Source organism: Canis aureus, chromosome 11 (genome assembly GCF_053574225.1).
Source record: "Canis aureus isolate CA01 chromosome 11, VMU_Caureus_v.1.0, whole genome shotgun sequence".
Classification (NCBI taxonomy): domain Eukaryota; kingdom Metazoa; phylum Chordata; class Mammalia; order Carnivora; family Canidae; genus Canis; species Canis aureus.
Window position 1 is genome coordinate 36,707,052 of NC_135621.1, and position 27,693 is coordinate 36,734,744.

General features: G+C 45.4%; 1 protein-coding gene across 5 annotated transcripts in view; it reads right to left on the reverse strand.

Annotated features, from left to right (window-relative positions):
• Window positions 1–457: 457 nt before the first annotated feature.
• Window positions 458–27,693, reverse strand: part of TXNRD1 (thioredoxin reductase 1) — a 138,770-nt gene continuing 111,534 nt past the window's right edge. For 3 of the 5 annotated variants that reach the window (XM_077914819.1, XM_077914820.1, XM_077914822.1), the window contains one exon: window positions 21,742–23,669. In XM_077914819.1, coding sequence (XP_077770945.1) covers window positions 23,607–23,669 — 63 coding nt within the window. In that variant the 3' untranslated portion in view covers window positions 21,742–23,606. Of the gene's footprint in view, window positions 2,074–4,021; window positions 4,081–21,741; window positions 23,670–27,693 lie in introns of those variants that run through there. The other 2 variants (XR_013389238.1, XR_013389237.1) reach the window with 2 other exon arrangements.

The following is a 27,693-nucleotide window of genomic DNA, read 5'->3' on the forward strand; positions in this document are numbered from 1 at the left end:
GTGGCGCCTGCCTTTGGCCCAGGGCGCGATCCTGGAGACCTAGGATCGAATCCCACATCGGGCTCCCGGTGCATGGAGCCTGCTTCTCCCTCTGCCTGTGTCTCTGCCTCTCTCTCTCTGTGTGACTATCATAAATAAATAAATAAATAATTTAAAAAAAAGAAAATTAAAATTTCATCTGTAAACACTTTTCCATGGTTTTATGCTCTTCGTGGTAATTCTCATAACTGCATCCATTTCATTGCATTCAATACCACAGATTTCTCAACCAGAATGTAAAAAAATAGTTTTCCAATATTATAAATAATGCTACAACGAACATCTCTATGCCTATGGGATTTTTGCATACTGACTACTTAATTTTCAGTTATCTGCTCAACACATGTTTATTGTAACCTATTATGTGAGGTCCTAGAGATAATAGAAAAAAAAAACAACAACAACAACAGACACAGTCTCTGCCACAAAGGCTAAGTAATCTGTATTTTTAATGATCTGCAGGTCTTTCTTGAATACAATAACCCTCTGATTCAGATATTGTAGCATTCACTGCCAAGAAAGTAGATTGGGGCCTGGGACACACATTATTGGGGCTAATCACCACCACCCCTCTCTCCCCCACACCGCACCCCAGCGGAGCATGTGTAGGTCACAGGGAAGGACTTGCCACAGGAGCTGGGCTGAAGACAGAGGCTCTGGCAATGCCGGAGGGGGCTGAGGCCCCACTGCAATGGGACCAGGCCCACCCCATGACAGAGTGCCCTAGGCCTCTGTAGGCCTCTCCTTGTCCCCTCCCTACAGCTCATGCACCCAGGGACGGGCCCTGCAAAAAAGTGCTGGGATTCGGGGAGCAGGGAGGGTAGAAAGTAGGCTTCCTACGGGCCGGGCTGGCTCCCAAGGGGAGACGATGCTGTAAGCATGCACAGCTCCTTCTGCCATGCTCTGGAAGCAGGTATCCCTCTCCTCTGGATGAAGCCGGGATGCTGCTTCTCCAGGGGTTCCCCCTCTGTCCCCACCCGCCACCCTGCATGGAAATGGAGGGATGGGCAGCAAAGGCAGTGATGGTGGATGACGGTACAGACAGTTGGGAGCCCTCAGCCCCAGGTTGCTTTTGATTTATTGTTGCTAAATTAATGTACTGAAGCCTTACTGTGTGTCAGGCAGGGGGCCAACCTTTTGATGTCACTGTCCTGTGGAATCATCTGGAAAGCCCTGACCGGGAGCACTTACCATCTATCTTCACATCTTCTCCAGGATCACACTAGGAAGTGGCAGCAACTGGCTGCAACCAAAATGGGTCTGATGGCAAAGCTGGGGTTCCCAGCCTCTGAACTATGCTGGCTACACTGGTCACCCCCGTCCTTCTTGCAGATGCATGGATTGCTTTCAAAATCACTGCTCACGATACCAAAGGGGAAAGAAAGAAAGAAAATGTGTCTTTTGGCACATGCAAGAATTCTTGGGTCTAGCCAAGAAAACCCCGAGTCTCCTGACGGCCAGATCTGCCACCTGCCCATGGTTCACATGTGATCACCACTCACAGTGGCAAGTGCTCAGTCCTCCTGACGAGCATGTGAGGGGGAATGATATTATCATCTTTTTTGCTAGCTGAGGAATCAAGGCCCAGAGAGGTTAAACAACATAGCAAGTGGTTCAGCTAAGATTTGAATCCAGCCCGTATGACTTCAGAAGCTGTAATTGTCACTACCTCCTCTAATTCCTTTTGGACCAAAGATGAACAAAGCAGCTAGGACAGGACACTGTGGTGATTGGTCATGGGGATTTTCCCTCGGTCCTTTTGGCATATACACTTCTAGATTTTTCCACCAGTCTCGGGGAAATGTCCATTACTCCGTATAATGTGGGCGTGGAGCAGCAGGGAGGGGCAGTCTCCAGTTATGGAAGTCTCCAGTTATTTCTGAGCCAGTTGACTCTTCAGGGGCTTATTCTTGTACCAAAGTACTTAACCCTTTTTAGCCTTTTTATTGACTGTCCTTGGTTCTAAAATGTCTCATGCATAGAACATTCCATTTCCATAATGTGGCCTTTCTTTCTCGTGAAGACTTCTCTTCCCTGCAAATATTGAGAGGGTTTTTTTTTCTCTGTTGATGAGTTAACACACGCCACAGCCCAGCCGGCTTTCACTGCCCCCTGTGCACCTTGAAATGTACCCAGAAGGTTTTTCACCAATTTTATTTGCAGAGAGCACTAAGAGGCCCTCATTGCACTGAGAACAAAGAGTAAACAAAACAAGGAGGGATCACAAGAGGTGAAGCTTTAAAGCAAATCCTTAGGATGCTTAATGATGACCTAACTCACAGCCAAACCTTCTCTAACAAATAAACAGGGGAATGCAGACTGCTCCGGGGTGGTTAGCCTGGCTTTCCCTTTCAGCAGCTCTGATATTCTGAATCATGACTCTAGCTTGTTGTGTAGCACATTACAGAGCTCTTTCATGCCCACAGTCTTCTCTGATCCCTCTAAAACTGTAGGGGAGTGATGGAGCCCGGAGGAGGAAGACAGACATGAAACAAAGATCAGCTTCTCCCCTGCCTCTCTCCACTGCCTGGTGTTATCTCTGCCTTGTGTGGCTAATCCACCCAATAGATTGGAAAAGCTCAAAACAAAACAAAACAAACCTCACTTGCCCAGTCTCCCTTGTAGCCCAAGGTTGTCATGGGGCATAGCTCTGGCCAGGGAGGTAAAAGCAAAAGTCTGCTGGGGATTGCTAGGATAGCTGCATAAAAGGTAAAGAGGCAGTTCCACCTCTTTTACCCTCTCTTCTTAGTGCCCTGAATATGGACTTGATGCTTGGAGCTGCAGCAGCCGTCTTGTGACCATGAGGGAAAGGACAAGAGAATTGCCAAGAAGCCAAAGCAGAACCCTGACATCACTGAGTTGCTGCTCCAATAGCTGAAAGCACCTGCCTTGGGACTTCTCCTTATGGGAGAAAAAGAAACGTCTGTTTAGGCCCCTGTTAAAGAGTGTTTGTTCCTTGCAGGCAAAAACATTTCTAAACAATGGAGTGCTACTTGGGTGCTATTATCTCCATTATTCAGGTATCGAATGAGGTCAGAGACACTGTCTTGTTCAAGGTCCCATTGCCAATCAACAGAACATGCACTGAAGCATGAGCCTTGTCCTGGCCTCTCCCTGCCCTTTCACAGCTGCCTCCATAGTACGGTAGTGGCAGAAATTCTACCTAGCAAAAAAACCCCACTGCCCTGAATAACTAGCACTTCCTTCAAGCCGTGAATATGTTTTCCTGAGTCAATGGTCCAAGTGTTTGTGTGCAGCAAGAGGGCTCCCTCAGTTACTTTCCAGACACTAACCAGTTGGGACTTTGGCCACATAAAGGGAAGAGTGAACTATCTTAGCTGTTGGAAGCTTTAGGATGGAAGCTTTAGGTGTTCAGTTGGATTGAAGTAATACTCGGTAAGCTTTCCCTCCCATCTTGAGGCACAGCTGAGTGCAGTCCTGCATCGTCACTGGACGAAGTCAGGGGACATGGACACCAGCTGAGTGTCCAGAGGGGATCTGGTGACCCTTGGCCTCCATCCACCTGTGTAAATGCTCATGGAGTCTCACAAGCCAACCATGCACGTTTTCTTAACAAACACCTGCTTCTGGCCTGTGCAGGGTGATTTTCTGGATGCCTACCCCCAGTCTCCCATGTCCCTACCCTCCAGACTCTAGCAGTTCTCTGTGTTCAAATGCTTTTAAGTCATCTGGACTGTATTGTGTGTCATTTAACTGCAGTTGTAATTAAACAATTATTTATGCGATGATCTGCTGAAGGTCTGTTTCCCACATTAGACTGGAAGCTCCACATGGGCAGACACCCTGCTAGCCTTATTCACAGACATACCCCTCAAGTCTAGCACAGGACTTGGGCAAAGTAAATCCTTAATGATGTGCTTTGAATGAATAAATGAGCAGATAACTGGGTGGTTTCAGGAGCTCTTTCTACCTCTTGCTAATTTGGAATCCCCCGTCTCTCCATCTAGCACAGGAGGTTTACCTGTTCTCTCAGCAACTGCCGTTTTTCCCTCCTCTTCTGATCTGGCTCTGGTTCTAGGCCTTGAAAGAAGAGAGGTGAATGATAATAATATTAATAATAATAATAATAGCAGTTAACATTTATGAAACAGTTAGTATGGGCGCCGAACACGGTGCTAAGTGCTCTCTAACCATTACCTCATCTGATCTACATGCCAAGACTCTAAGGTAAATGCTACAACATTTCCATTTTGGGGGGAAGGAAAGTGGGGCTTCTTTGAGAGGGAGAGGGAGGGAGAGGAAGAGGGAGAATGACCAGGGGGTGGGGCAGGCTTTGCACTGAGCAGGGAGCCCGATGCGGGACTTGATCCCAGGACCCTGGGATCACGACCTGAGCTGAAGGCAGATGCTTACCTGACTGAGCCCCCCAGGTGCCCTGATAAATCTTTTGAGATACAGGAAGAGCCTGTTGAATACCAGGGTTTCCCTTTTCTTTCTTTCTTTTTTTTAAAGATGTTATTTATTTATTCATGAGAGACACCGAGAGAGAGACAGAGACACAGACAGAGGGAGAAACAGGCTCTCTGCGAGGAGCCCAATGTGGAACTTGATCCCAGGACGCTGGGATCATGCCTTGAGCTGAAGGCAGACGCTCAGCCACTGAGCCACCAAGGCATCCCCAGGGTTGCCCTTTTCAATGCCCTTCTGGGTTGAAGCCCGGGGGGCTGTGGGGAGAAGCTCTCTGGCTTCGGTTCCCAGTCCTCAGAACACAAGGCCATGGACAAGCTGGAAGACCACCAACCGAAGGCCGATGAGCTGCTGTTGCAAAACTCCCCATGGCCTCCCTTCCTCTGGGGGCTTCTCTTGCATATCTTGCTTCTCACGCATCCTTCCTGGTCCCCACGCCAGCTCCAGACAAGACTTCAGGCCTTCCAGGAGCCCTGCCCACCAGAATTTACCTCAAAATTTCTCCACAGACTGTGATGTAGGGGAGACTGTGGGATGTAGGTTGCCCCAGTGGTGGCCAACTGCCCTGATCAGGATCCCACATTTCAGGGGGTGGTTGGGGCCTTCCGTTGAAAGGCTATACTCTGGAGGGGCCACCACCCACTTGGGCTCCTCTTCATCCCTGGTCCATAGTGGAGAATTTGCTACTTATCAATAATAGATATTAGAAATAGATTTTGGTGGTGAATATTCATGGCTGGGGAACATCATGGAAGCTAGAAATGAGCTCTCCTTGGTAAAATCTGTGGTTTTCAGATACGTGCGGTGGCTGACATACGCTAAAGGCATCTCATCCATGTGTGAACAGGAAATGGAGCCCAGGGCGCCCTCCCCCAGGCCTCCGCTGTATGCTCCATTCCTAAAGGGCCTGTGTCCAGCCACCAGTTGAGAGGATTTGGTGACACTTGGCCTTAATGAGCCTTTTACCCAAGGTACAGGTAGAGCACCTACAAGGACTATGAATTGGGACTGAGTGAGCAGGCTGTAGGATTGCTTTGCAGGTCCTTGCTGATACATGTGAGTCCAAGTGGGTAGCATTCCTACCAGGGAGCAAAGTCGGGGAGTACCACCCCTAACAACCACCAGCCTCTGCTATCAACCAAACCTTGCCAAATTGCCATTTGCCTAATGAAGTTGGCTAACATTAGTTCGCAATACATATTTCTACTACTCAACCCCAGTGCTGCATGCATGGATCCTTGTAGGGTTCTGTGAGTTGGCTTTTAAAAATTTAATTTAATTTAAATTCAATTAAATAACATATAGTGTATTATAGTTTCAGAGGTAGAGTTCAGTGATTCATCAGTTGCACAGAACACCCAGTATTCATTCTACCACCTGCCCTCTTTAATGCCCATCACCCAGTTACCCCACCCCCCAACCATCCTCCAGCCACCTTCAGTTTGTTTCCTAGAGTTAAGAGTCTCTTATGGTTTGCCTACCTCTCCAGTTTTGCTTCATTTTCTGTGGAGTTTTTTGTGTGGAGTCTTGGAAACAGCTCTGGAAGACATTCTAAAGCAACCCTAGAGCAAGGTATTTCAACCTTAGCACTGTTGGCAATTTGGCCTGGTTCATTTTTTGTTGCAGGAACCATGAATTGCAGGCTTTTGCAACATCATGGCCTCTTCCACAAAATGCCAATAGCACTCCCATCCTACCTTCTCCTGGCCCCCTGTGTCCAGTTGTGACAACCAAAAATGCCTCCAGACACAAATGACTGCTGGGAGTAAAATTGCCCCTAGTTAAGAACTACTTCCCCTGAACTATTGGGTTAGATTCCAATACAGTCAACACGTCCAGTAACTGAAGGAAGGGCTCTCCAACCTCCCAAAGAACAGAGTCTCTGCAGAAACACACTGGCCAAAACACAGCCCCCCATCTCCACTTTCTAGTGGAGACACAACCTTAAAAGTTACAGAAAAACTAGGTCTGAGGCACACTCTCATCTCTGAATCATCTTAATGTTTGGAAAAGAACGCAATCTGAATGACAGAGGTGCCTTGGAGTGCAAGCCACCAGTGCCATAGCCATTCCCAGTAGTCGATGATGTCAGAAATTCCCATTCCCCACAATCAGAGCAAATTTTCCCACACTCAGCTTGCTTTGCTTTGCATGAGCGTGACATTTGATCACTGCATAAATGCTGGAGCCACGAGCATCCCACAAGAGTTTGCTGAGAGACGCCAAGAGCCTTCGGTCTGACGCTGCTACCAGGCATGAGCTGCGCGTCTTTGAAGTCACTCCTTCCCAACCTTCACAAACGTGCTCCTGCAAAATGGGTGGATTTTAGAAGCTGCAGAATTCTTTGTAAACCTGAAAAAGACCAGGCACCATCTCCCTGGAAAATATGAGCATAAAAGTTCCTCGCATAAAACGTCAGGGGTTTCACAGGTGTGTGTGTGAGGATGCAAGACCCCGGTTAGGAATATTCGGTGGGAGGCCTCTAAGCCTGCTTTCAGTTCTGACTTTCTGGAGCCTGTTCTCTTCCTGGAACAATGTTGACCACCAGTTAGGGCGGCTGGGAAGCTGAGGGCAGGGGGGAGCTTGACCAGGGGTGGAAGGGAACAGCATGAGTAACAGAGTATGAGTAACAGAGTGGGGAGAGGCTTCTTACTGTTTTTCTCTGAGTACATCAAAGAAAGTCTCAGCTGGATGCTGTAGTCTCCTTACCCCCTCCGCTGCCATCTAATCCTCTTTATGGTAGAGGCCTGAGGCTGAGCCCCTTCGGGAGGCAATGCTATGAAATAATTAGTGGTAGAAGATCAATAATCCAACAAAACTCTACAGCAATGTGGGAATATAATCTGACCCCCTTGATATTTATAATCCTGGGGAAAATAAGGCATGAGTAAGTAGCAGAAAGCAGAAACCCACCCTGAATTCTAATTACAACAAAAAGTCGTTCTATCCAGAAAATGTTGGAACTGTAAGATCATTATGCTGCACCCCTTATACACTGCTGTATGTCAATTATATTTCAATAAAATTGGGAGGAGGAAAAAAAAAGCCTCTACATCAGGAGGTAGTTCCCTTGCAGTGTCTCACCAAAAATTACGAGGCAGAAATTTCATTTACACCTAAAAGTCATTCTCAAATCTTGACTCTAGTTCCAACAAGAAATTTTCCAAGTGTTTCAACATCTCCAAGTGAGGACAAATAGCAGGTGTTAACACCCCCAGTATCTCCAGGAGTACCTTAACTGCCCAGGGGTCCCAGCAGCACAGTAAAGTGGGCACTTGGCTGACTCAGTCAGTGGAGCATGCAACTCTAAATCTTGGGATCATGAGTTTGAGCCCCATGTTGGGCATGGAACCTACTTATAAAAATAGACTTTTTTTTAGAGTAGCTTTAGATTTATAGATAAAAGCAGAAAGTACAGACTTCCCATCTACTCCATCCCTCAGATTCTTCTATTATTAATATCCTGCATTGGTGTGGCACATTTGTTATAATTAAGGAGCCACACTTTGCATTAGGATTCTCGCTTTGTTATCCACAGTTCTATGGGTTTTACAAAGACATGATATCATGTATCCACCATGATATGGTCATACAGAATCATATCACCATGCTGAAGATCCTCTGTGCTCTACCTACTGACCCCTCTGTTCTTCCCTCCCTCAACGCCTGGCAACCACTGATCTTTATCCTACTGCCTCCATAGTTTGCCTTTTCCAGAATGTCTGATAGTTGGAATCATACAGTATGTAGTATTTTCACACTGGCTTCTTTCACTTGGCAATATGCATCTAAGGTTCCTCAGTGTGTGTGTATGTGTGTGTGTGTGTGTGTGTGTGTTTAAGATTTTGTTTATTAAAAAAAAAAGATTTTGTTTATTCATTTGAGAGAGAGAGCACAATTGAGGGTGGGGAGAAGAGGGAGAAACAGACACCCCCTGAGCAAGGAACCCTGATGTGGGGCTCAAACCCAGGACTCTGGGATCATGACCTGAGCCAAAGGCAGACCCTTAGCCTCCCAAGCCACCCAGACGCCCCCCTCTGTGTGTTTTTGTAACGTGATTGTTCATTTCTTCCTATAGCTGAATAATACTCCATTGTGTAGATGTACCCTAGTTTATCTATTGAAAGACATTTGTTTGATTCCAATTTTTGCCAGTCATGAATAGAGCTGATACAAAAAAAAAAAAAAAAAAAAAAAAACGGAGGCAATGCTATGTAGTCAGAATGTAATGCCAACTTTTTTTTTCACTGCATTTTTTTTCAAACCATTTATTTTTGTTTAATTCCAAAGGCAGAAAGTATAAATGGGATCACCCAGGAATCTTCACTCAAAGTGGTTTCCCGCCCCGGCCATCAGCTTTTCCTTCTCTCCTAGGTGATCCCCGAGTGCTTCTTATGTGGCCTTCCAGAAATATCTCATGCACTGCGAGTATATGCAATATGCATTTTTTGCATTTGTTTTAAAATTAATATTTATTTATGGCAAGTAAAGCTGGTCTCTGTTTATGATTTTGATGTATGGTTTTGTTTTCAAATAAATGTGTTCAGGGGCGCCTGGCTGGCTCTGTCAGTAGAACACATGACTCTTGGTCTTGGGTCGTGAGTTCAAGCCCCACCATGGGTGTGGAGATTACATACATACACACAGATGCATGCGTTCACACTTAAAGGAAGGAAGGGGTCACTTGAGTAAAGCACAGTGTCAGGTGTATGCACAGAGACGACACAGCCCCCAGCCCTGCTCTGCACGGGGCCAGGGCCAGGCTTCACTGCCTCTCTTGGTTGCCCGCCTGTGGTGACCAGTGGCAGAGGCTGGAGGCATTTGGTTCAGAGCCAAATGTGTCGTGTCGTGTCGGAGCAGCCCCCTCCCTGGCACCCTGTCCGCCGGAAAGGAAGGGGAGCCCAGGTGGAGGGCACAGGCCCTCTGTCAAAGGGATCTGGAGGTGGGATCCTGGCCTCTGGTCTCCTAGGCTCATCAGAAGCTTTTGAGCCCCTCAGTTTCTATTGTTGCCCCCACGTGGAGGAGCTTCCGTTACATCATGCCTGACGTGTATCTGCTTTCAGAAAGAACATATCATCTGGAGACTGTCCTTCCACTGTGCGGGGGGCCTCGGTGCAGGGGCATGCACACGTGACTGCGGGAGGGCTTGTGGGGCCCCACATGGGTCTCAGCAAAGGAGCAGAGAAGCTGCAGAAATGGACCAACGACTCCGAGCTCCTATCTGTGCCACATTGGCCCAGCTGGAAGCACTTAATAGTCATGAATAGAATATTCATGCATTTTATTTGTGCACTAATGAATTTCATTATAAATACAATGAATGCCCTCATTCTTCTCAGACACAACACCTCATAAATCTAAGGAACAAAATTGAGAGAGAACCACTTACTGTCATTTATCCATAACTAAATTCCAATTTTGGAAGATACACGCAGACTCTCAGGATGGACCCTTGTGACTCAGACCCTGGACCACTCTCGTGCACGTGGATTCGTTTTAGGAGCCGTGTTAGATTCAAAAGAGGTGGGATGTGTTTACCATCGCACAGAACAATTCTAGGATTAATTTCACAGGGTTAAATGAAAACATGCTCAGAAATGCCTGCCACTGTCAGAGTCACTGTGATGCCACATGATAGTCACACAGTGACAGACCCGGTTTTCCTTTGATCACTAGATTCTTGCTCATTCATCAGTTGCAGGGATCATGAGAACTGTAGACCTGGCTGAGCCCTGGGAACCCATCCAAGTATCTTACAGACAATTGTTCACTAGTCACAAAAACCTCCGTGTCCCGGGGCTGCCTTCAAATAAACACGTGGACCTCTCAGCAAGCCATGAGAAGGTTAAGCCCATTCCACGGAAAAATGTGTGGGTCTTCGTACTTGGCATGCATCTATGCAACTGGGTTTTTTCTTTTCGTTTTAAAGATTTTATTTATTTATTCATGAGAGACACACAGAGAGAGGCAGAGACACAGGCAGAGGGAGAAGCAGGCTCCCTGCAGGGAGCCCGATGCCGGACTCGATCTCAGGATCCTGGGATCACGCCCTGAGCCAAAGGCAGATGCTCAACCACTGAGCCACCTGGGTGCCCCAAGCCTCCCTCAATTCCAACATCTTGACCAGAATGCTACAATCCATGAACCTACATTTGACATGTCATGATCACTCAAAGTCCAAAGTTTACATCAGGGTTCATTCTTGGTATCGTACGTTCTATGGGTTTGGACGAACGTATAATGACATGCATCCATCATTATATCACCATACAGAATAGTTTCAGTGCCCTAAAAATCTTGCTTTTATATACTGACTTTTTTTCCCCTGATGAGCTATACACCATAAGCGTTTTCTTGGATCATTAAATATTCTCCGGAAAAAAAAATTATTTACGTGGCTGGATTAGCTGGAGAGCAGGCTAAGCTGCTACATCAGAGAGACCACTTCTCCCGGGTGCCGTATCTTCAAAGAGGGATCCACATACAGGTTTCTTTCCCTCTCATCCAGCACATAGAGGTGGGCAGGGTGCTATGGGGCTGCTCACTCAGGAACCTGCTTCCTTCCATCTTTTCCTCCCTTTGTACTTCATTTGCTGAAGAGAGAAGACTATCTGCCCACAATCTGTGCTTGTGCCAACACCTAGAGATTCTTCTAAAAAAATAGGACAATAATGCCCAGCTCTCGGGGTCATCTGTGAGCTAACCGAGACGAAGGCATGACCGAGCCTCTGATGGCACCCTGCAGAGTGGGTACATTCATAAGCGCTTCCTTCTTATTGCAGAGGCTCAAGGGAGAGCAGAGTCGGTGATGGTAACCGCAAGCAAAGTGTTTATGAAGTGCAGCTCTGATATCTGTGTGTGGCTGTGGGAGGGCCCCACGCCAGCCTCCCAGAGCTGCGTGACCACACCTAGCAGGGAGGGCCCTGGCAGGCCTGGCCCTCAACACCTGCTGTTGGCTTTCTCTTCCCTTCCTTTGTTTAATGGTCCTGGGTATGGACCCAGGCTGAGTGCTACCAGATTCGAAAAAAGAAATTTATAATAAGGCAGGCATCAAACTCCATGAGCCACACAGGAGGCAAGGCAGTTACATCCCTAATCATTTTCCTATCTCTGCACTTTACCATGAGAAATTCATTTCAACAACTATTAGGCTTGAATTCGCTACAGTAGGAATGCCACGGAAGGGATGGCGGATGCACCCACAAAATTCCCTTCCCATGGGTTGTTTCTTGGTGAGACATCACACTAGAGTGATGCTACAGTGGACAAGGTTAGGCACGTTCCCTTATGGACCTGAGAACTGTCTGAGGCTGGTGCCCTGGAGCAGAATGGCCAGGTCATGAGGTACATGGTGCTGGTCTGTCTCAACTCTTACCAGCACAGCCTGAGAGTCCCCTCGTTAGGCATCAATCAGCTTCTGATGTTGCCAGATCTCATGAGGATAAGGTGACCTCTCGTCATTTCGATTCACTTCTTAGTTACTCGTGAGCTTGCATCTCTCTGGTCTTGTCAGATTCTTCATAGAATTCCCAGCTCAGCGTCCTCCGCTTGTTTTCCTCCAGGCCCCTGAAGGTTGAGCAGAACTCCTTGGTGGCATCTGGTCTAGGCCCCTTGTCAGCTTTAGATGCTGAAAGTTGTCTTTTCCCAGTGTTGCTGGGACTCTATTACCTCTTTTTCATGGTGGCCCTTTGGATCAGAACCTGTGATGCTGTCGGTCTATGGTTCACGTGTTGAGACCATGGTTTCAAAGTCCTTCCCACCTCCAGATCACAAAGATGGTTTCCTGTTACTATATACATTTTCTGTTTGTAGCACACACAGGCATTTCGGTGTTAATCTGTTTCAAGGCTAATTTTGTTATAGGGTTTTAGACAAGGATCCAGTTTTACAGTTATACATACAGTGATAGAGTTTTCCCAGCATCATCTGTCAAATTGTCCTTTCCTCTTGATTTGCAAGTCCTATACTTCTTTAGCTCTGTGGACTTACTCATTCAAGTATAGTTTGTGTCCCAGTAAAAGTAACCGATTATAAGCAGGAGGCAGAAGCAGCAGCCTGCTGTTCACACAGATGGACGCCAGGGGACACACCTTCTCTTTGTGCTTTCAAGCCCTGGGAGCTTGGACAAATGTTTGGAGGTCCGACCTTGAACCTCACCTTTTTCACTAGGACAACGGGTACAATAGTCTCAAGGATTCTTACAAAGATTAATCGAACCGCTGCCTGTGAAATGCCCTGGGTGTGCAGTCTTTTGTTTTCTTTGTCCAAAGTTTCCATCAATTCCTGCCTCTTTTTCTCATTTCATCTCCAGGCTGTTTTGAGGCCTTCGTTTTCCTATGCATTTGTTTGCAAGTCGCCCCCACATCATCCCAGGCATAAGCAATGCATCCCCTTCCATGTTGAATATAATGTTTGCAAATATATAGGAACTGGATCTGATTGCATTTGATTGGCTGAGATAATATCATGTGCACGTTTAAAGATGTCTCCATTGCAATTTTTGTGTCGACATTTTTCCTTCATATTTTGAAGCATTTTTTTTAAAGATCTGAAATGTTTTATAAACACTACCACTTAGTGGATAAAACAGCCCAGACTTCTCTACCTCTGCAAAACTAACCTTGTGGCTACCATTTGCCTTCCTGTGTAGATACCTACTCAGAACCCAGCATGGCCGCTCCCTCATGAACCCAAGCCCCACCATTCCATCTTCCACCTGACCAAACCCACTCAGTGCTCTACCTGGGTCTCCACCGAGGACATGCAGTATTCTTTTCTAGAGCCAATAGCCAAGGACACACGCCCTGGACCAGGCTAGCTGGGTTCAAATTCTTGTTCTGCCACTTACCAGCTGTGACTTTGCAGAAGTTCGTTGACCTCCCTATGCCCATTTCCTAATTTGTAAAACAGGGCAGGAATGACAGCTACCTCATGTGCAAAGTGCCTGGGCAAGTGAATGCCAAATTCCCTTGTGCTATCAGTACAGTTCTGTTCAGAGATGCAGTCTTCTCCACTGGAGGCACTCAAGTATTTCCAAATTTGACTCACAAGAATCACCTGTAGGACTTGATAAAAATCTAGATTTTCCAGGTTGATCCCTTGAGGGATCTAATTCTGTTGGTCTAGGGTGGGGCCCTGGGTTTTGTATTCAACCTCAGTTCTGTAATGTGAATCATATAGTGTTAGGCAAATTATGGAATCTCTCTGTGCCTCAGTTTCTTCTATGTAAAATGGGGATAAGGGCTATCTAGGCTGTGGTAAGAATTAAAACAGTGTCTATAACACCCTGCACAATGCCTGGGGCATAGATTCCTTTTCCATCTGTCATCTTAGCCTCTGGCATAAAAACAACAGTTCCTTGGACCAGATCATTATTCAATTTTTTGGAAAATTGTTTTTATCGGTTAAATTTTTTTAAAATAAAAACAGCTATAGGGGCACCTGGCTGGCTCAGTCAGTAGATCACAAGACTCTTGATCTTGGGGTTGTGAGTTCAAGCCCCATGTTGAACAAAACACTTACTTAAAAATTTTTTTAAAAGGCTCTAAATTTTCCTAGGACCTTAACTATACCCCATCAGTATTCTTTTCTGTTATTTTCAATTATTATAGTTTCAGTGACTTCTTTGATCCAGTTTTTAAAGACTGTTTCTCAGTTTCCAGGTGGGTAAGTTTTCTGGGTTATATTTTTGCTTCTGATACACTGTAATCAGAGATTATGGTTGTGATCGCACATCTCTGTGAAATGTACAAAGGTTTCTTTTTTTTTTTAAGATTTTATTTATTTATTCATAGACACACAGAGAGAGAGGCAGAGACACAGGCAGAGGGAGAAACAGGCTCCATGCAGGGAGCCCGATGTGGGACTCGATCCCGGGTCTCCAGGATCACACCCCAGGCTGCAGGCGGCGCCAAACCGCTGCACCACCGGGGCTGCCCTGTACAAAGGTTTCTTTTGTGGTTTCCAGAAATGCTTCATAGACATAAAAGAAAAACGTGTATTTTCTATTTGTAGGGGCAGAGTAATACAAGCTCATTGATTATGTCATCCAGATATTCTGTATCCTTATTATTTTGGCTTTTTTCAGTGTTTTCTAGAGTCATTAAAATACTCACTTTTGTGATTTCCCCCCCATACTATACTGCTATTTAATATATTTTACTTTAAAAGGAAACCAATATTAGGGGCCCCTGGGTGGCCCAGTCTGTTAAACGTCTGCCTTCAGCTCAGGTCATGACCCTGGAGTCCCCAGGGTCAAGCCCTGCGTTGGGTTCCCTGCTCAGTGAGGAATCTGCTTCTCTCTGCCCCTCACCCTGCTCATGCTGTCTCGCTCATTCTCTCTCAAACAAATAAATAAACACAATCTTTAAAGCAAAATAAAAGGAAACCGATATTGTCTCTTAATTTCCACATCAACACAAGTCTAGCATAGGGCACTGAAATATTTGAGAATGAACATGTTCAGGGCTGAACTGCATCCTCCCTAAAATTCATCTTAAAGCCTCAGAATATGACTATATTGGAGATAAGATGATTACAGAGGTTAGTTAAGGTTAAAGGAGGTCATGTGGATGGGCCCTCATAAAATATGACCAATGTCCCAAAAGAGGAAATTTTGGATAATCAGAAACACCAGGGAGGCGAGCATAGAGAAAGGGCGTGAAAGAGATCAGCAGGAAGGTGGCTGTCTGTGAGCCAAAGAAAGGAGCCTCAAGAAAACAAACCTGCCAGAACCTTAATCTTGGACTTCTAGCCTCCAGAACCACGAGAAAACACATTTCTATGTTTAAGCTCCCAGCCTGTTGTATTTTAATAGGCAGCCCTAGCAAACAATATGTAATGAATGAGCTGTTCCCTTCTCCCTGGCACTTAACATCAGCTACTGTTTTATACAATTGACTTATTTATTTTTGCCTGTTTCCCTCAACTATGCTGTACAGGATTAGTAATGTTTTGCTTCCTGTTGAATTCTGCCTAGAACAGTTCCTGCTGCATAGCATTTTTGAAAAGATTTATTTGAGAGAGAGAGAGAGAGAGAGAGAGAGTTAGCTCATGGGCAGGGGGAGGGCAAGAGGAAGAGGGAAGAAGCAGGCTCCCCACTGATCATGGAGCCTGATGTGGGGCTTGATCCCAGGGCTCTGAAATCATGATCTGGGCTGAAGGCAGATGAGCACACACACCTTCAGAGTTTTAGTCAGAGTTTTCTAGAGAAATTAGACCTACTGGCCATATGGATAGGAAAATATTTCTTATAAGAAACTGGCTCATGCCATTATGGAAATCGAGAAGTCCCACGATCTGCCTGGGCCAGCTGGAGAGACCTGGGGAAGCCGGGGGTGTAGTTCAGTCTGAGTCCAGAGCTCTGAGGGCCAGGAGTACCAAAGGGCAGGTGAGGACCGATGTCCCAGCTCAAGTACTCAGGTAGGACAGGCTGAATTCTCCCTTCCACTAAGGCCAAGGGCAGGAGAAGACTGATGTCCCAGCTCAAGCAATCAGGTAGGACAAACTGAATGCTTCCTTCCATTAAGGCCTTCAATGGCACCCACCCACCGAGGGCAAACTGCTTTACTGAGTCCACTGATTCACTGCTAATTTCCTTCAGAAACACACTCACACCACACCCAGAAATAACGTTTCACCAAATATCTGGGCATCCCATGATCCAGTTGAGTTGATACAGAAACTAACCATCTTGTTTATTCACTCTCTGTATCCACTGCACCTTGGATGTAAGGAACATTCCATAACTGTGTCTGTCTCCTCACTCATTCAGCAAACTCACCCAGGATTTTCACTCTTGCAAGGACTAGGCAGGCTCTTCCTCATTTTCCTGATATCCAAGAAGATACCCCCATCATGCCCACAAGGAAGTGACACCATGGGCTCTGATGCCCCGCTGTACTCTGCACATCCTCTGTGCGCTGGCCACCAGGCCAATGACCAACCTATTTGCTGCATATTTCCAAGTCAACACATGCTTTTGTGCCCTTGGTTCCCTTGCAATCAAGAGTGTGCTCACATGGCTGGTGTTCTTAGACATGTGGAAGAATCTACAGAGGAGATGGTGGCAGGAACAAAGCAGTACCATGCTGCTGTGGGAAAGCACAGAGCAGGAACACAACGGCTTCTGGTTCCAGCTCTATGTTGAGCTGTTTAACCTTGACCTTGATGTCGAGGCGGTAGCTTCACGTCGAGCCCTCAGCTCCTGCACCCGTAACTGGACTTGGAGGAGCTGACCTGCCTTTCCAATCTCAAGTACTAGGAAATAGTGCCTGAGAGGCACATGGCTGTAATAAGGCAGTTCATGGTGGGGTACCACTCACAGCCATCCAGGGGATCCAGAAACACCCCAACCCCGCTCTACTCAGCATCTGTGAGACTCCCCACAGTACCCAAAGGACGGTGTATGGGATCAGTGCTGTGGAGCATTAGCAGGAAAGGCTCTGCAGTAAAATCCCGCTTTCTTGCAGTAGAATCTCAAGTTTAAAAACAAAACAAAAAAAGGCTCTTTTCTTTTTCTAAATAAAATCCTATGAAATATTAAAAGTTGAGTGCTCTCGGCAGCCCTGGTGGTGCGGCAGTTTAGCGCCACTTGCAGCTGGGGGTGTGATCCTGGAGACCCGGGATCGAGTCCCACATCGGGCTCCCTGCATGGAGCCTGCTTCTCCCTCTGCCTGTCTCTGCCTGTCTCTCTCTCACTGAATAAATAAAAGCTTTAAAAAATAAATAAATAAAAGTTGAGTGCTCGGACTTAAAGTGGGTTTAAGGGAAGAGATATGGGCTATTCATTTTATGACCTCCTTCTCTAACCCCCATTGCTGTGTCACAATTACCCCATAATTAGGTTTATGTTCTGCTCATTCCTAGATCTCATATCAGGGATGGAATTATGGTGAGAGATGTTCAGGAAAGACCTTCCGCTGTTCGGGTACACCTCGGAAATACTGCGGGTCTGGTTCTGGGCCACTGTGATAAAGTGACTATCACAATACAGCGACAATATATGTTTGGTTTTTTTCGGTGCATGTAAGTTATGTTCACACTATACTGTAGTTTATTAAGTACACAACAGCATTATGCCAGAAAGTACATACCTAAACTTAAAAATATTTTATTGATAAAATAGCCATCATCTGAGCTTTCAATGAGTTACAATCTTTTTGCTGGTGGGGGGGGCGGTTCTTACCTTGATGTTGCTGGCTGCTGATTGGGGCAGTAGTTGTGGAAGGTTGGGGTGGCTGTGGAGATTTCTTAAAATATTGAAGTCTGCTCTATCAATTGACTCTTGCTTTCACCAACGATTTCTCTGTAGCATGAGATGCTGTCTGGTAGCAGCGTTTTTTTTTTTTTTTTTTTTTTTTTAAGAGAAAGAGTGCATGTGTGGGGGTGGGAAGAAACAGAGAGCGGGGGAGAAAACCCCAAGCAGGCTCCACACTCAGCACAGAGCCTGACGAGGCTGTTCAATCTCATGACCCTGAGATCATGAGCTGAAACCAAGAGTTAGACACTTAATCAACTGAACCACCCAGGTGCCCATCTGGTAGCTTTTTACCCTCAGTAGAAATTCCAAAATTGGGAGTCAATCCTCTCAAACTCTGTCACTGTGTTATTAACTAAGCTTATGTGTTATTCTAAATCTTTGTTTTCATTATGATCTTCTTAGCATCTTCATGGGGAGTCGATTCTCTATCAAGAAACCACTGTTTCTGGGCAGCCCAGGTGGCTCGGTGGGTTAGCACTGCCTTCAGCCCAGGGTCTGATCCTGGAGACCCGGGATCAAGTCCTGCGTCGGGCTCCCTGCCTGGAGCCCGCTTCTCCCTCTGCCTGTGTCTCTGCCTCTTTCTCTCTCTGTGTCTCTCATGAATAAATAAAATCTTTAAAAAAAACAAAAACAAACCACTGTTTCTATGTTATAGAGATGGCTTCTCTCCTTAAACCTCATGAACTAACCCCTTCTAGCTCCAAATTTTTCTTCTGCAGCTGCCTCCCCTTTGAGCCTTCATAAAATTGGGAGTTAGGGCCTTGCTCTGGGTTAGCTTTGGCTTATGGGAATGTTGTGGCTGATTTGATCTTCAATCCAAACCAAATTTTCTCCCTATCAGCAAGAAAGCTGTTCCACTTATCATTCATGTGTTCACTGGAGTAGCACTCCAAATGTCCTTCACAGACTCTTCCTTTAAATGCAAAACCTGGCTGTTTGGTGCAAGATGCCTTGCTTCCAGCCTGTCTCAGCTTTTGACATGCCTTCCTCACTAAGCTTAATCATTTCTAGTTTCTGACTTAAAGTGAGAAACACATGACTCTTCTTTCGCTTGAACACGTGGAGGTCACTGTCGCGTTATCAACTGGCCTCATTTCAGCACTTTAGTGTCTCATGGAAAAGATGACGTAGAGAGACTGGGGAATGGCCAGCTGGTGGAGCATTCAGAACACACATTTATAGATTAAGTTTACTGTCTTGTGTGGGCAAGGTTCATGGTGCCCCTAACCCATCACAACAGTAACATCAGAGATCACAGATGACAGATCACTGTAACAAATATGGTAATGAACAAGTTTGAAATATTACAAGAATTGCCAAAATGTGACACAGACACAAAGTGAGCAATTGTTATTGGACAAAGAGCACCAGTACTATGCAGGGTTGCCAGAAACCTTCAATTTGTAAAAACAAACAAAAAACAAACAACATAGGATCTGCAAAGCACAATAAAGTGAAGCACAATATACTATTCTCTTAGAGTGTGGTTTCCTAGCTCCCAGGGCAGAACTTCAGTGGATTCATTCTTGCTCCCTGGCATTCTACTAATATTCAAGCTGCTCCCCACCCCTGTCCTTTTGAAGTTGTCTGAATGAGCTACCGAGTAGATACTAAGGAACTTTTGTAAACATAAATGATACAACAGATACAGAAGTCTTCCACATGGGTTAAGTAAGAAGCCTTTAAGGGGCCCTTGGATGTCTCAAGTCATGATCCCGGGGTCCTGGGATCGAGTCCCATATCACCTGGAGCTCCCTGCTCAGTGGGGAGCCTGTTTCTCCCTCTGCTTCTGCTGCTCCCCCTGCTTGTGCTCTCTTGCTCTGTCAAATAAAATTTAAAAAATTTTTTTCTTAAAAAAAAAAAAAAATCTTTAGGTGGCTCAGTCGTTAAGCATCTGAGAGCCCCATGTTAGGAAACTGTGCTCAGTGGAGTCTGCTTCTCCCTCTGCCCTAGTTCATACTCCTTCTTAAACAAATAATCTTAAAACAAAGAATCCTTTAGTTCCTACATGTCCCTTCTTGACCACCCCCTCCATTCTATCCCTTCCTAGGCAACCACCAGCCTGTACTCTACATATTCTTCATTTTGAATTTTCATGCTTTTGCTTTCCCTTACTGTTCTACACCAATTTTCTCTCTAAACATTGCTTCGTCCTGCCTGTGTAGGCAGTAGGGTCACACTGACGTTTTCACTCAGTGCTGCTTTAGACTCATCTGTCATATTATTTTGCTGCTGTAGTCTTGTTACATGGAGACACAATTTGTGTGTCCATTCTTGTCTGATGGCTTTTGGGGCTGCTCCAAAAGTTTCCCAAAGTGACTGTACCCATTAATGTACACTCCTGCTGGCAATACATAAACGTTCCATGCTCCACGTCTTGCCAACATTTGGTTACTGTCAGACATAAAATCTGCCAGGTAGCTGCAACGCAGTGGTGCCTCCAAGCAGTTTAGTTTGCCTTTTTCCTCATTGCTGAGGTGGACCAGTTTTTCTGTTCCTGCCCTTTCTACTCTCATTAACATTTGCATCAAAGGTTCCTAAGATAAGAGGAAGAGATTAACAGGCTCCCTTAAAGTGGCCATCTCCGACAGGATCTGATCCAAGGTTAAGGCTCCACCAGCCAAGCCAATTACAAACTTTTTTTTTTTTTTTTTTTTTGGTGCTTCTGCAGTGCACTTGCTCTTGTGCATACATGTGGCCTTGTGCTACAAGCTGGGGGGCAGAAAGAGGTAGAGAACCCTGATTATTAAGAAGTAAAGACAGATGAGAAGACACATGTACCAGTCTCTATGCGGAGTAATTCAAAGTGCTCTAGAGAAAGCACAGAGTACCACGATGTGTATAAGGAGAATTCTTGATGGAGGCAGTCCAGAGCAGCAGGGAGGTCAGGGGAAGAGTGTGTGTGGAGCACAGAGCTAGTGTGACCAGACGAGCACGTGAAAGCCAAGGTCAGAGGTACAGGGCACAGGCCTGGTGTCTGGCAGGGGGCTAAGGGCCTATTTAGAGGCCTCTGGAAGATCCTGACGGCTTGGAGCAAGGGAATCTGAGCAATAAAATCCTGGCTTTCGTGTGGAAATAAATTGGCAGTGTAAAAACCAGTCAGGAAAAGTGCTAGGACATCTCAAAGTATTAACCATGCCGACGATACTGCACCATGTGTGTGAAAAATGGAGAGTCCCTGGAATGGCTCCAGCAACCCTGAAAGCTCCCATTTGTCACAGGTGGATGGGAGGCAGTAAGGAAAGGTGGTGAAGAGGCAGGGCCCAGTGAAGTCACAGATCTAGCTCTTGTTTCCAATACTTGCTACATCACTAACTAGCTGTGCAATCCTGAACAGGGATTCCCACCCTTGGCCAGTTTCTCCACCTATAAATGGGTGGGTACAGGAGCACTTTAGGACAGAGCTGTTTAAGGATGAAGGGTGAAGGCAACTCATGCCTGTCAAGCCACAGCACCCAGCACAGGCTATGGTGAGTGCGTATTACACTATGACTGTTAGCACTCTGCAATCACTCAGGGTGGAACAGAAATATTCTGGAAAGGTTTTTTGTTAAGAATGAACACATAGAGGAGTTTCTGCTTAGCAACTGCAACTGATGCATAAGAAAATGAAGTGCTTTACATGAGTAAGTGGAGCATGACGATTGGCATTATTGTAAATAAGTACTGAATGCCTACCCCATGCCCAACACGGCCAGAGGCTGGGAATGCCAATAACTTGTCGATTGCTCTCCAAGGACTGCTGGGAGGAAGGATGGAAGGCCTGCAAGCTGCTCTGTGGGGCAGTGACAGGTGCATAGCCAGTGGAGTGGGAGTTTGCCGCCCTAAAGATCAAGACTGAGTGGGAAAATCATAGTAAACTGGAAAATGGAATCGGAAAAGCCAACAACATGGAAAAATACACCTTAGTGGCCTCAGTGGAGCTTCTTCAGCAGTGAGTCATCATCATCGTCAACACAAAGCCTGAAATCTAGCCGGCACTCGTGCAAAGAATCCTGAGAACACACACAGGGTGCATATTAATACCTTTTAATGTTTCACAGTTTTTTTTTTTTCCCCAGAAGATACATAACAAAAATACATGGAATTTAATATGAATCTCAGTACAGTGGGCAATTACAGAACCTAAATAAGACAAGTCTATCAAGTATAATCCTTCTTATGGGGGCCAAACATTCCATTCTACTAAGAAGAAAGAATCACAACATGATTAGGCACAAACATATCATACTGCCTATTGTTCTAACTTCTGAGACTGGTAGTCTTGGAGAAAAAAAAAATCGATTAAAAAAATAAATAAAGCTGAACACAGTCAACTGCCTCAGTTGTTGTCCCCTCCCCCCCCACATCCCCGTTTTCCTTTTTGTGCTCTTCAAAGAGCCGTATGGGTGAGGGCGTGAGGCAGAGCCGTGTGGGACAGGGGTAGGCACCCTGCTGACTACATGCCAGGCAGATGCAGAAGTTCCCTGAGGTGACCAAAAAATGTACTGCCACTCAGCGTTGCTGCTGAGAACTCGAGCTGAGAGGAGGTGATGGGCTGGCAGGGGCCTGACAGCCACAGCATATGGTGCAGATCCAACTTTGAGAGACAAAGTGGCCCACACGTCATCGTGGAATAGTCAGCACATTCATGTAGGAATCTCGAACTGCAGAGCCAACCCTCTCTGTCATGCTACAAGCTGGAATGCTTTGACCACAATTCTGCCAGGATCAGTCATTCATTCAACAGAAAAAAAGTCAAAACCATTTGGTTTTTAAATGAAAATCCTTCACGTCCACCTGTGTTCAAAAATAATAACTTAGGACATTAATACTTCCTTAAAACATCAATTACCATAACAGAGTTGAATCGTAAGTGTGGGGGACCTATTTTCCTATGAACACAGCTCATAGGAAGGGATAGATATGTAACACACATGAAAAGTAAGGCTGTGATAGTCTTTGTTTTTAGCTTAAAGCTCAGGTTACCCCCAAAAAGTATTACCCAAGTTAAATGTTTCTTACTGAGAAAGAGCTCACTTAGACCAACACGATACACTAAATAAAGGAAAATATTTATTGTTCCTCCCCATTTAAAGGTGCACCTCTGCCTCCACGGTGAGTCCTGGTGGGAACCCTCCTCTCTGACTAGGTCTGCGCAGTGGAGTATTACTTCAAACAAGCTGGCCAAGGAGCCACCTTTTTTCCTAAACAGCATTAAAACTAAGAACAGTAGGTGATGTAGCAAATGGGACAAATGTGGCCAGATCTTGTCATAACTGTACTTGTTCTGACACAAAACCCCTGAGGGGAGACACTGAATGATAGGTTGGTCACAAAGGACAGGACACTGGAATCCTGGCACAGTTCTGTTGTGCAGGACAAGCCTAAGCAGCCTCCAAGTGACCAAACCACGCCTCCCGTGCACAAGGCACCTTACTTGCATACTCAAGACCTACTTTTGAACAAAAACCAACTGCTAACATTTCTCCTCTCTAGTATCATTTACACCTTGGAGGGGAAAAAAAAGGAATCAACATTAAAAAGCTTAACAGTGAGAATAGGCAAACTCAGAAAGGAAAGATCACACTAAAACTGCTCGACAGTTGCTCCATCACTGCCCACCGCATGGCTTGAGGCCAGTGACTTCATGGACGCACCACGCCGATGCATGCCGAATGTCAGTTCCAGTCCTTCACGGTGACCCCAGTGTGACGCTGCCTGCCTTCCATTCACCACCTCCTGCCCAGGAGATCCAAGGGGGCCTTGGGTGCTGTGCGCACAGGACGTCCAGGTGCCAAAGCCCAAGACCTTCCTAAAAACTTCCCCTTGGGTTTGGGTAAGGAAACACAGCAGTGGTTTGGAGTATTGGCAGCAGCATCCACACTGGGGCTTAACCTCAGCAGCCAGCCTGGAGGATGCTTGCCCCAGAGCGCTTGGTCACTGACAAGGTCGTGAATACCTGCGGGAAGGACAGAACAGGAGATGTTCAGACACCCCAGCCAAGAAGTCACCAGGGAGCGGTGCCAGTAACACCAAACCTACTAAGATGGACTCAGAGGACTACTTACAGTGAACAAAATGGAAAAGAAGTATGACCAAAGGTATCACAACTTTTTCAGAGGATAAAAGGGGAGATGTATTTTAAAAACAAGGTAAAAGAGGAAAAAAATTTAAGTTTTATCTAATTTTATTTTCATGAGAGTGATTAAAACAATTAAATGTGTCATCCCGGTTGCCGGCCAACTCTCTCAAAGAAATGCATGGTGAACCTAAGACCCAGCAATTGCACTACTGGGTATTTACGCCAAAGATATAGATGCAGTGAAACACCGTGACACCTGCACCCCAATGTTCATAGGAGCAATGTCCACAATAGCCAAATTGTGGAAGAAGCCTCGATGTCCTTCGACAGATGAACAGATAAAGAAGATGTGGTATATACACAATGGAATATTACTCAGCCATCAGAAAGGACCAATACGCACCATTTGCTTCGATGTAGATGGAACTGGAGGGTATTAGGCTGAGTGAAATAAAACAGTCAGAGAAGGACAATCATCATATGGTTTCACTCATACAGGGAATATAAGAAATAGTGAAAGGGATTATAAGGGAAAGGAGGGAAACTGAGTGGGAAAAATTAGAGAGGGTGACAAACCATGAGAGACTCCTAACTCTGGGGGGAAAAAGGCTTATGGAAGGGGGGATGGGGTAACTGGGTGACAGGCACTGAGTAGGGCACTTGATGGGATGAGCACTGGGTGTTAGACTATAATTTGGCAAATCGAATTTACATTAAAAATTTTTAAAAAGAAAACCTTTAGTAACGTGGAGGGAAATAAAACATAGCAACTAAATAAAACATAGCAACTATAATTTTAATAAACTGTAGATTATGATGTATTTACCTTTCTTTAAAGATGTGTTTTAATGATACTATGATTAAATATGGAAATGGAAATTTTCTCCACTTTTTTCCAAATGGAAAATTTGAAGACAGAAGGGTTATGCCTTTTTTCAATTATTGTAATTTTATAAAATGTTTAGTTTCACATCAAATAAGAGAAACTTTCTAAATTATCTATGAGACAACTTTCAATTTTACTAAGATGATAGTATGAGGAGGATCAGAAAAAAAAGAGGGGGACGCCTGGGTGGCTCAGTGGTTAAGCGTCTGCCTTTGGCTCAGGGCATGATTCCGGGGTCACGGGATCGAGTCCCGCATCAGGCTCCCTGCATGGAGCCTGCTTCTCCCTCTGCCTATGTCTCTGCCTCTCTCTCTATGTCTCTCATGAAAAAATTAATAAATAAAATCTTTAAAAAAAAAAAAAGAAAAAAAGAGAGGAACTAATTGGAAACTAGCAACTATTTAAAATTTCTAGAGAAATGCTGGGATTTCTATAAGAAGAAAAAAGTAATTTTGATTCTTGATGGAGTTATAATAATCTAAGTGTTGCTGTATGTGGCTTAGGTTCTCAATAAAATGTTTGTGGAAATAAAAAAAGAAAAAGAAATGCATGGTGAGATATTCTGGAAATGTAGAAAGGTATACAGTATACTGTCACAAATACCCATGTGCTATTAAGCGTGTATAAATGTGGTTAGAGCCCCATGTGCGCTCCTCCCTCATCACCTCTCTCCTCTCCTCCCCAACCAGTGCTTACCACTCCTATACATTTCTTGCATTTCTTTGGTGGGTTTCTACCAACTTTACCTCTAAATAGCAAGATGATAAATGTACTCTTCTGCCACCTGCTTCCTTGGCATCATCTTGCATTTCTGTAATTCATTCACCGATAAGGATACAAGTATCTCTAATTCTTCCACTTTTCACTGAATAGTATTCAAGTAACTACAGTACACTATATACACTGTGTACTAGAGAATCCAATTATTCAGTGAATATATTACAAATTACATACCCAGGCTCCTATAGGTGGCCCTTCCAGCAGTTGCTAATATTCTATTTGCAATATGCTCTGTGACATTCCAGTTGTCTCCTTGTACCTGCAGTTAGAGGTACAACTTCTGGGTTGGAAAGTATATGTCACTTCTACGTGACTGGATTCCCAAGGTGCCAGACCAACTGATGAGTCCACCTCAAGTCACATCCTGCAAACATCTGGTGCTTATGGACTTAGAGCCTCAACATCTTCAAGTAGCTATTTTACCATCTACTATTCATAAAAGCAGTGATTCTCAAGCATTAGTGAACAAAGTCTACTCATAGATAAAAATACACAGAAATTATACTGATGTCAATATGGCAGATTTAGGGTAGGGCCCAGCAATCTCATTTTTTTAGCAGGAGTCCCAAGTGATTGATTCTAATGCAGGTTTATCTATAGTACACTTTCTTGTGGAACACTAGCGCAGGAATTTTGGGCAAAATCCAAATTCAAGAAGTCTACTGCATGTAAACTAACCAGCACTTGCTTATCTTTGTAGTTTTACCAAATAGGAAGCCTACAGTCAAGGTTTTTAAAAACCTATACTCTACACATTTAGAAACAGAGAAACAAGGTGAGCCTTCAACAGTCCTGGCTTTCTACCCGGAAGCCTCTGTATGACCCTGGTACAGCCCAGAGACAACACAAACATCTCAGGGACTTGAAGAGACAGAGTGGAGACTGGGGAAGCTGAGGTGGCTGGGCTTTGTGGGGCCAAATTCCTAAGAGGAGGCAGCCATGTAGAGAAAGAGCTGTCCCCTCATCTCCACCTGAATACCAAGCTCTGCACATGTGGGGGGCAAGACCCCATGAGGCCAGAGAAGAACCACCAGCAGACAACTGTATGCTGAACCAGCACCAGAATCCACTTGGGGCTGGGAGATGTTCCAGTTGTCACCAACTGGAGTCCGGAGACTTCTCTGAGGCCCTGGAGCAATCAGTAGAGACCCCAGAAAGCCACATCTAAAAATAGGGCTAAGCTAGTAATGTTACTGGCCCCAGAGTAAAAGCTACCCTAGACCACCCTAACAAAGCTCAAAAACAAGCTTCCAAAGGATCAAATGATCCACAAGGACATTATCTACCACAAGAAAACTCGTACCTTTTAAAGGAAGACAACAAAACCCAGGTACCTGGCATGGATTCAAAGAAAAAAACCTGTCAACCCAGAATTCTATGGTCAACAAAACCTTCCTTCCATGAAGAAAGCAAAATGAAGACATTTCAGATAAACAAAAGCTAAGCGACTTGTCACTAGCAGACCTACGATACCAAAAATGGGAAAGGAAGTCCTTCCAGCTCAGGGAAATGCACCAAGAGGTAACATCTTTCCTACCATCACCGGCCTGTCGCTTGCCACCCAGGGATAGCCCACTCTTACCACCACTCCTCCTCCATGACTCCGCAAGAACAGTCTTCAGGCTGCCAGGCTGGGCTTAGGATCCCACCCCTAGCGTTCTTTCATACATCACCTGAACCCACCTCTTTTTATTCTCAAGTTTGCCTTTACCACTGCTTCTTCCTCCTTGGCTTTCAAAATGTGTTTATACTGCATTTATCCTGAAACAATTCTCCTTCCACCTTATGATCACCTGTACCACCAATGTCTCTCATCCTCTTTACAGACAGAATCTTGAGCTCTTGGTACTGTACTTACAGTCTATTTTGATTCATTTCACAGTCTATTTTGATTCATTTCACTGGATTCTGTCCCTGCCACCACGCCTGGGGTTCATTAAGAATGTCTGGCTGCCAAACCCAGGGGGACACCTTGAGTTTTCTCACCCTCACACACCCTCTGCAGCACTTCTTGTCATCCCCCTCATCTCCCTTTTAACAACTCCTTCCTCTTCCCATGCCCATGTCCTCCCCTAGTGGCTCCTCCCACCGTGCAATGGACACATGCAGGAACACCTATCTCCCCTGGCTAATGCACTGGCTGAGCCCTTGGGGGGCTGCGCAGCCCAGCTGCCTGTCTGCTGTGGGGTGCTGCACCAATGCTGCCCCAGGCTTCGGCCACCATTTCTCCCCGTA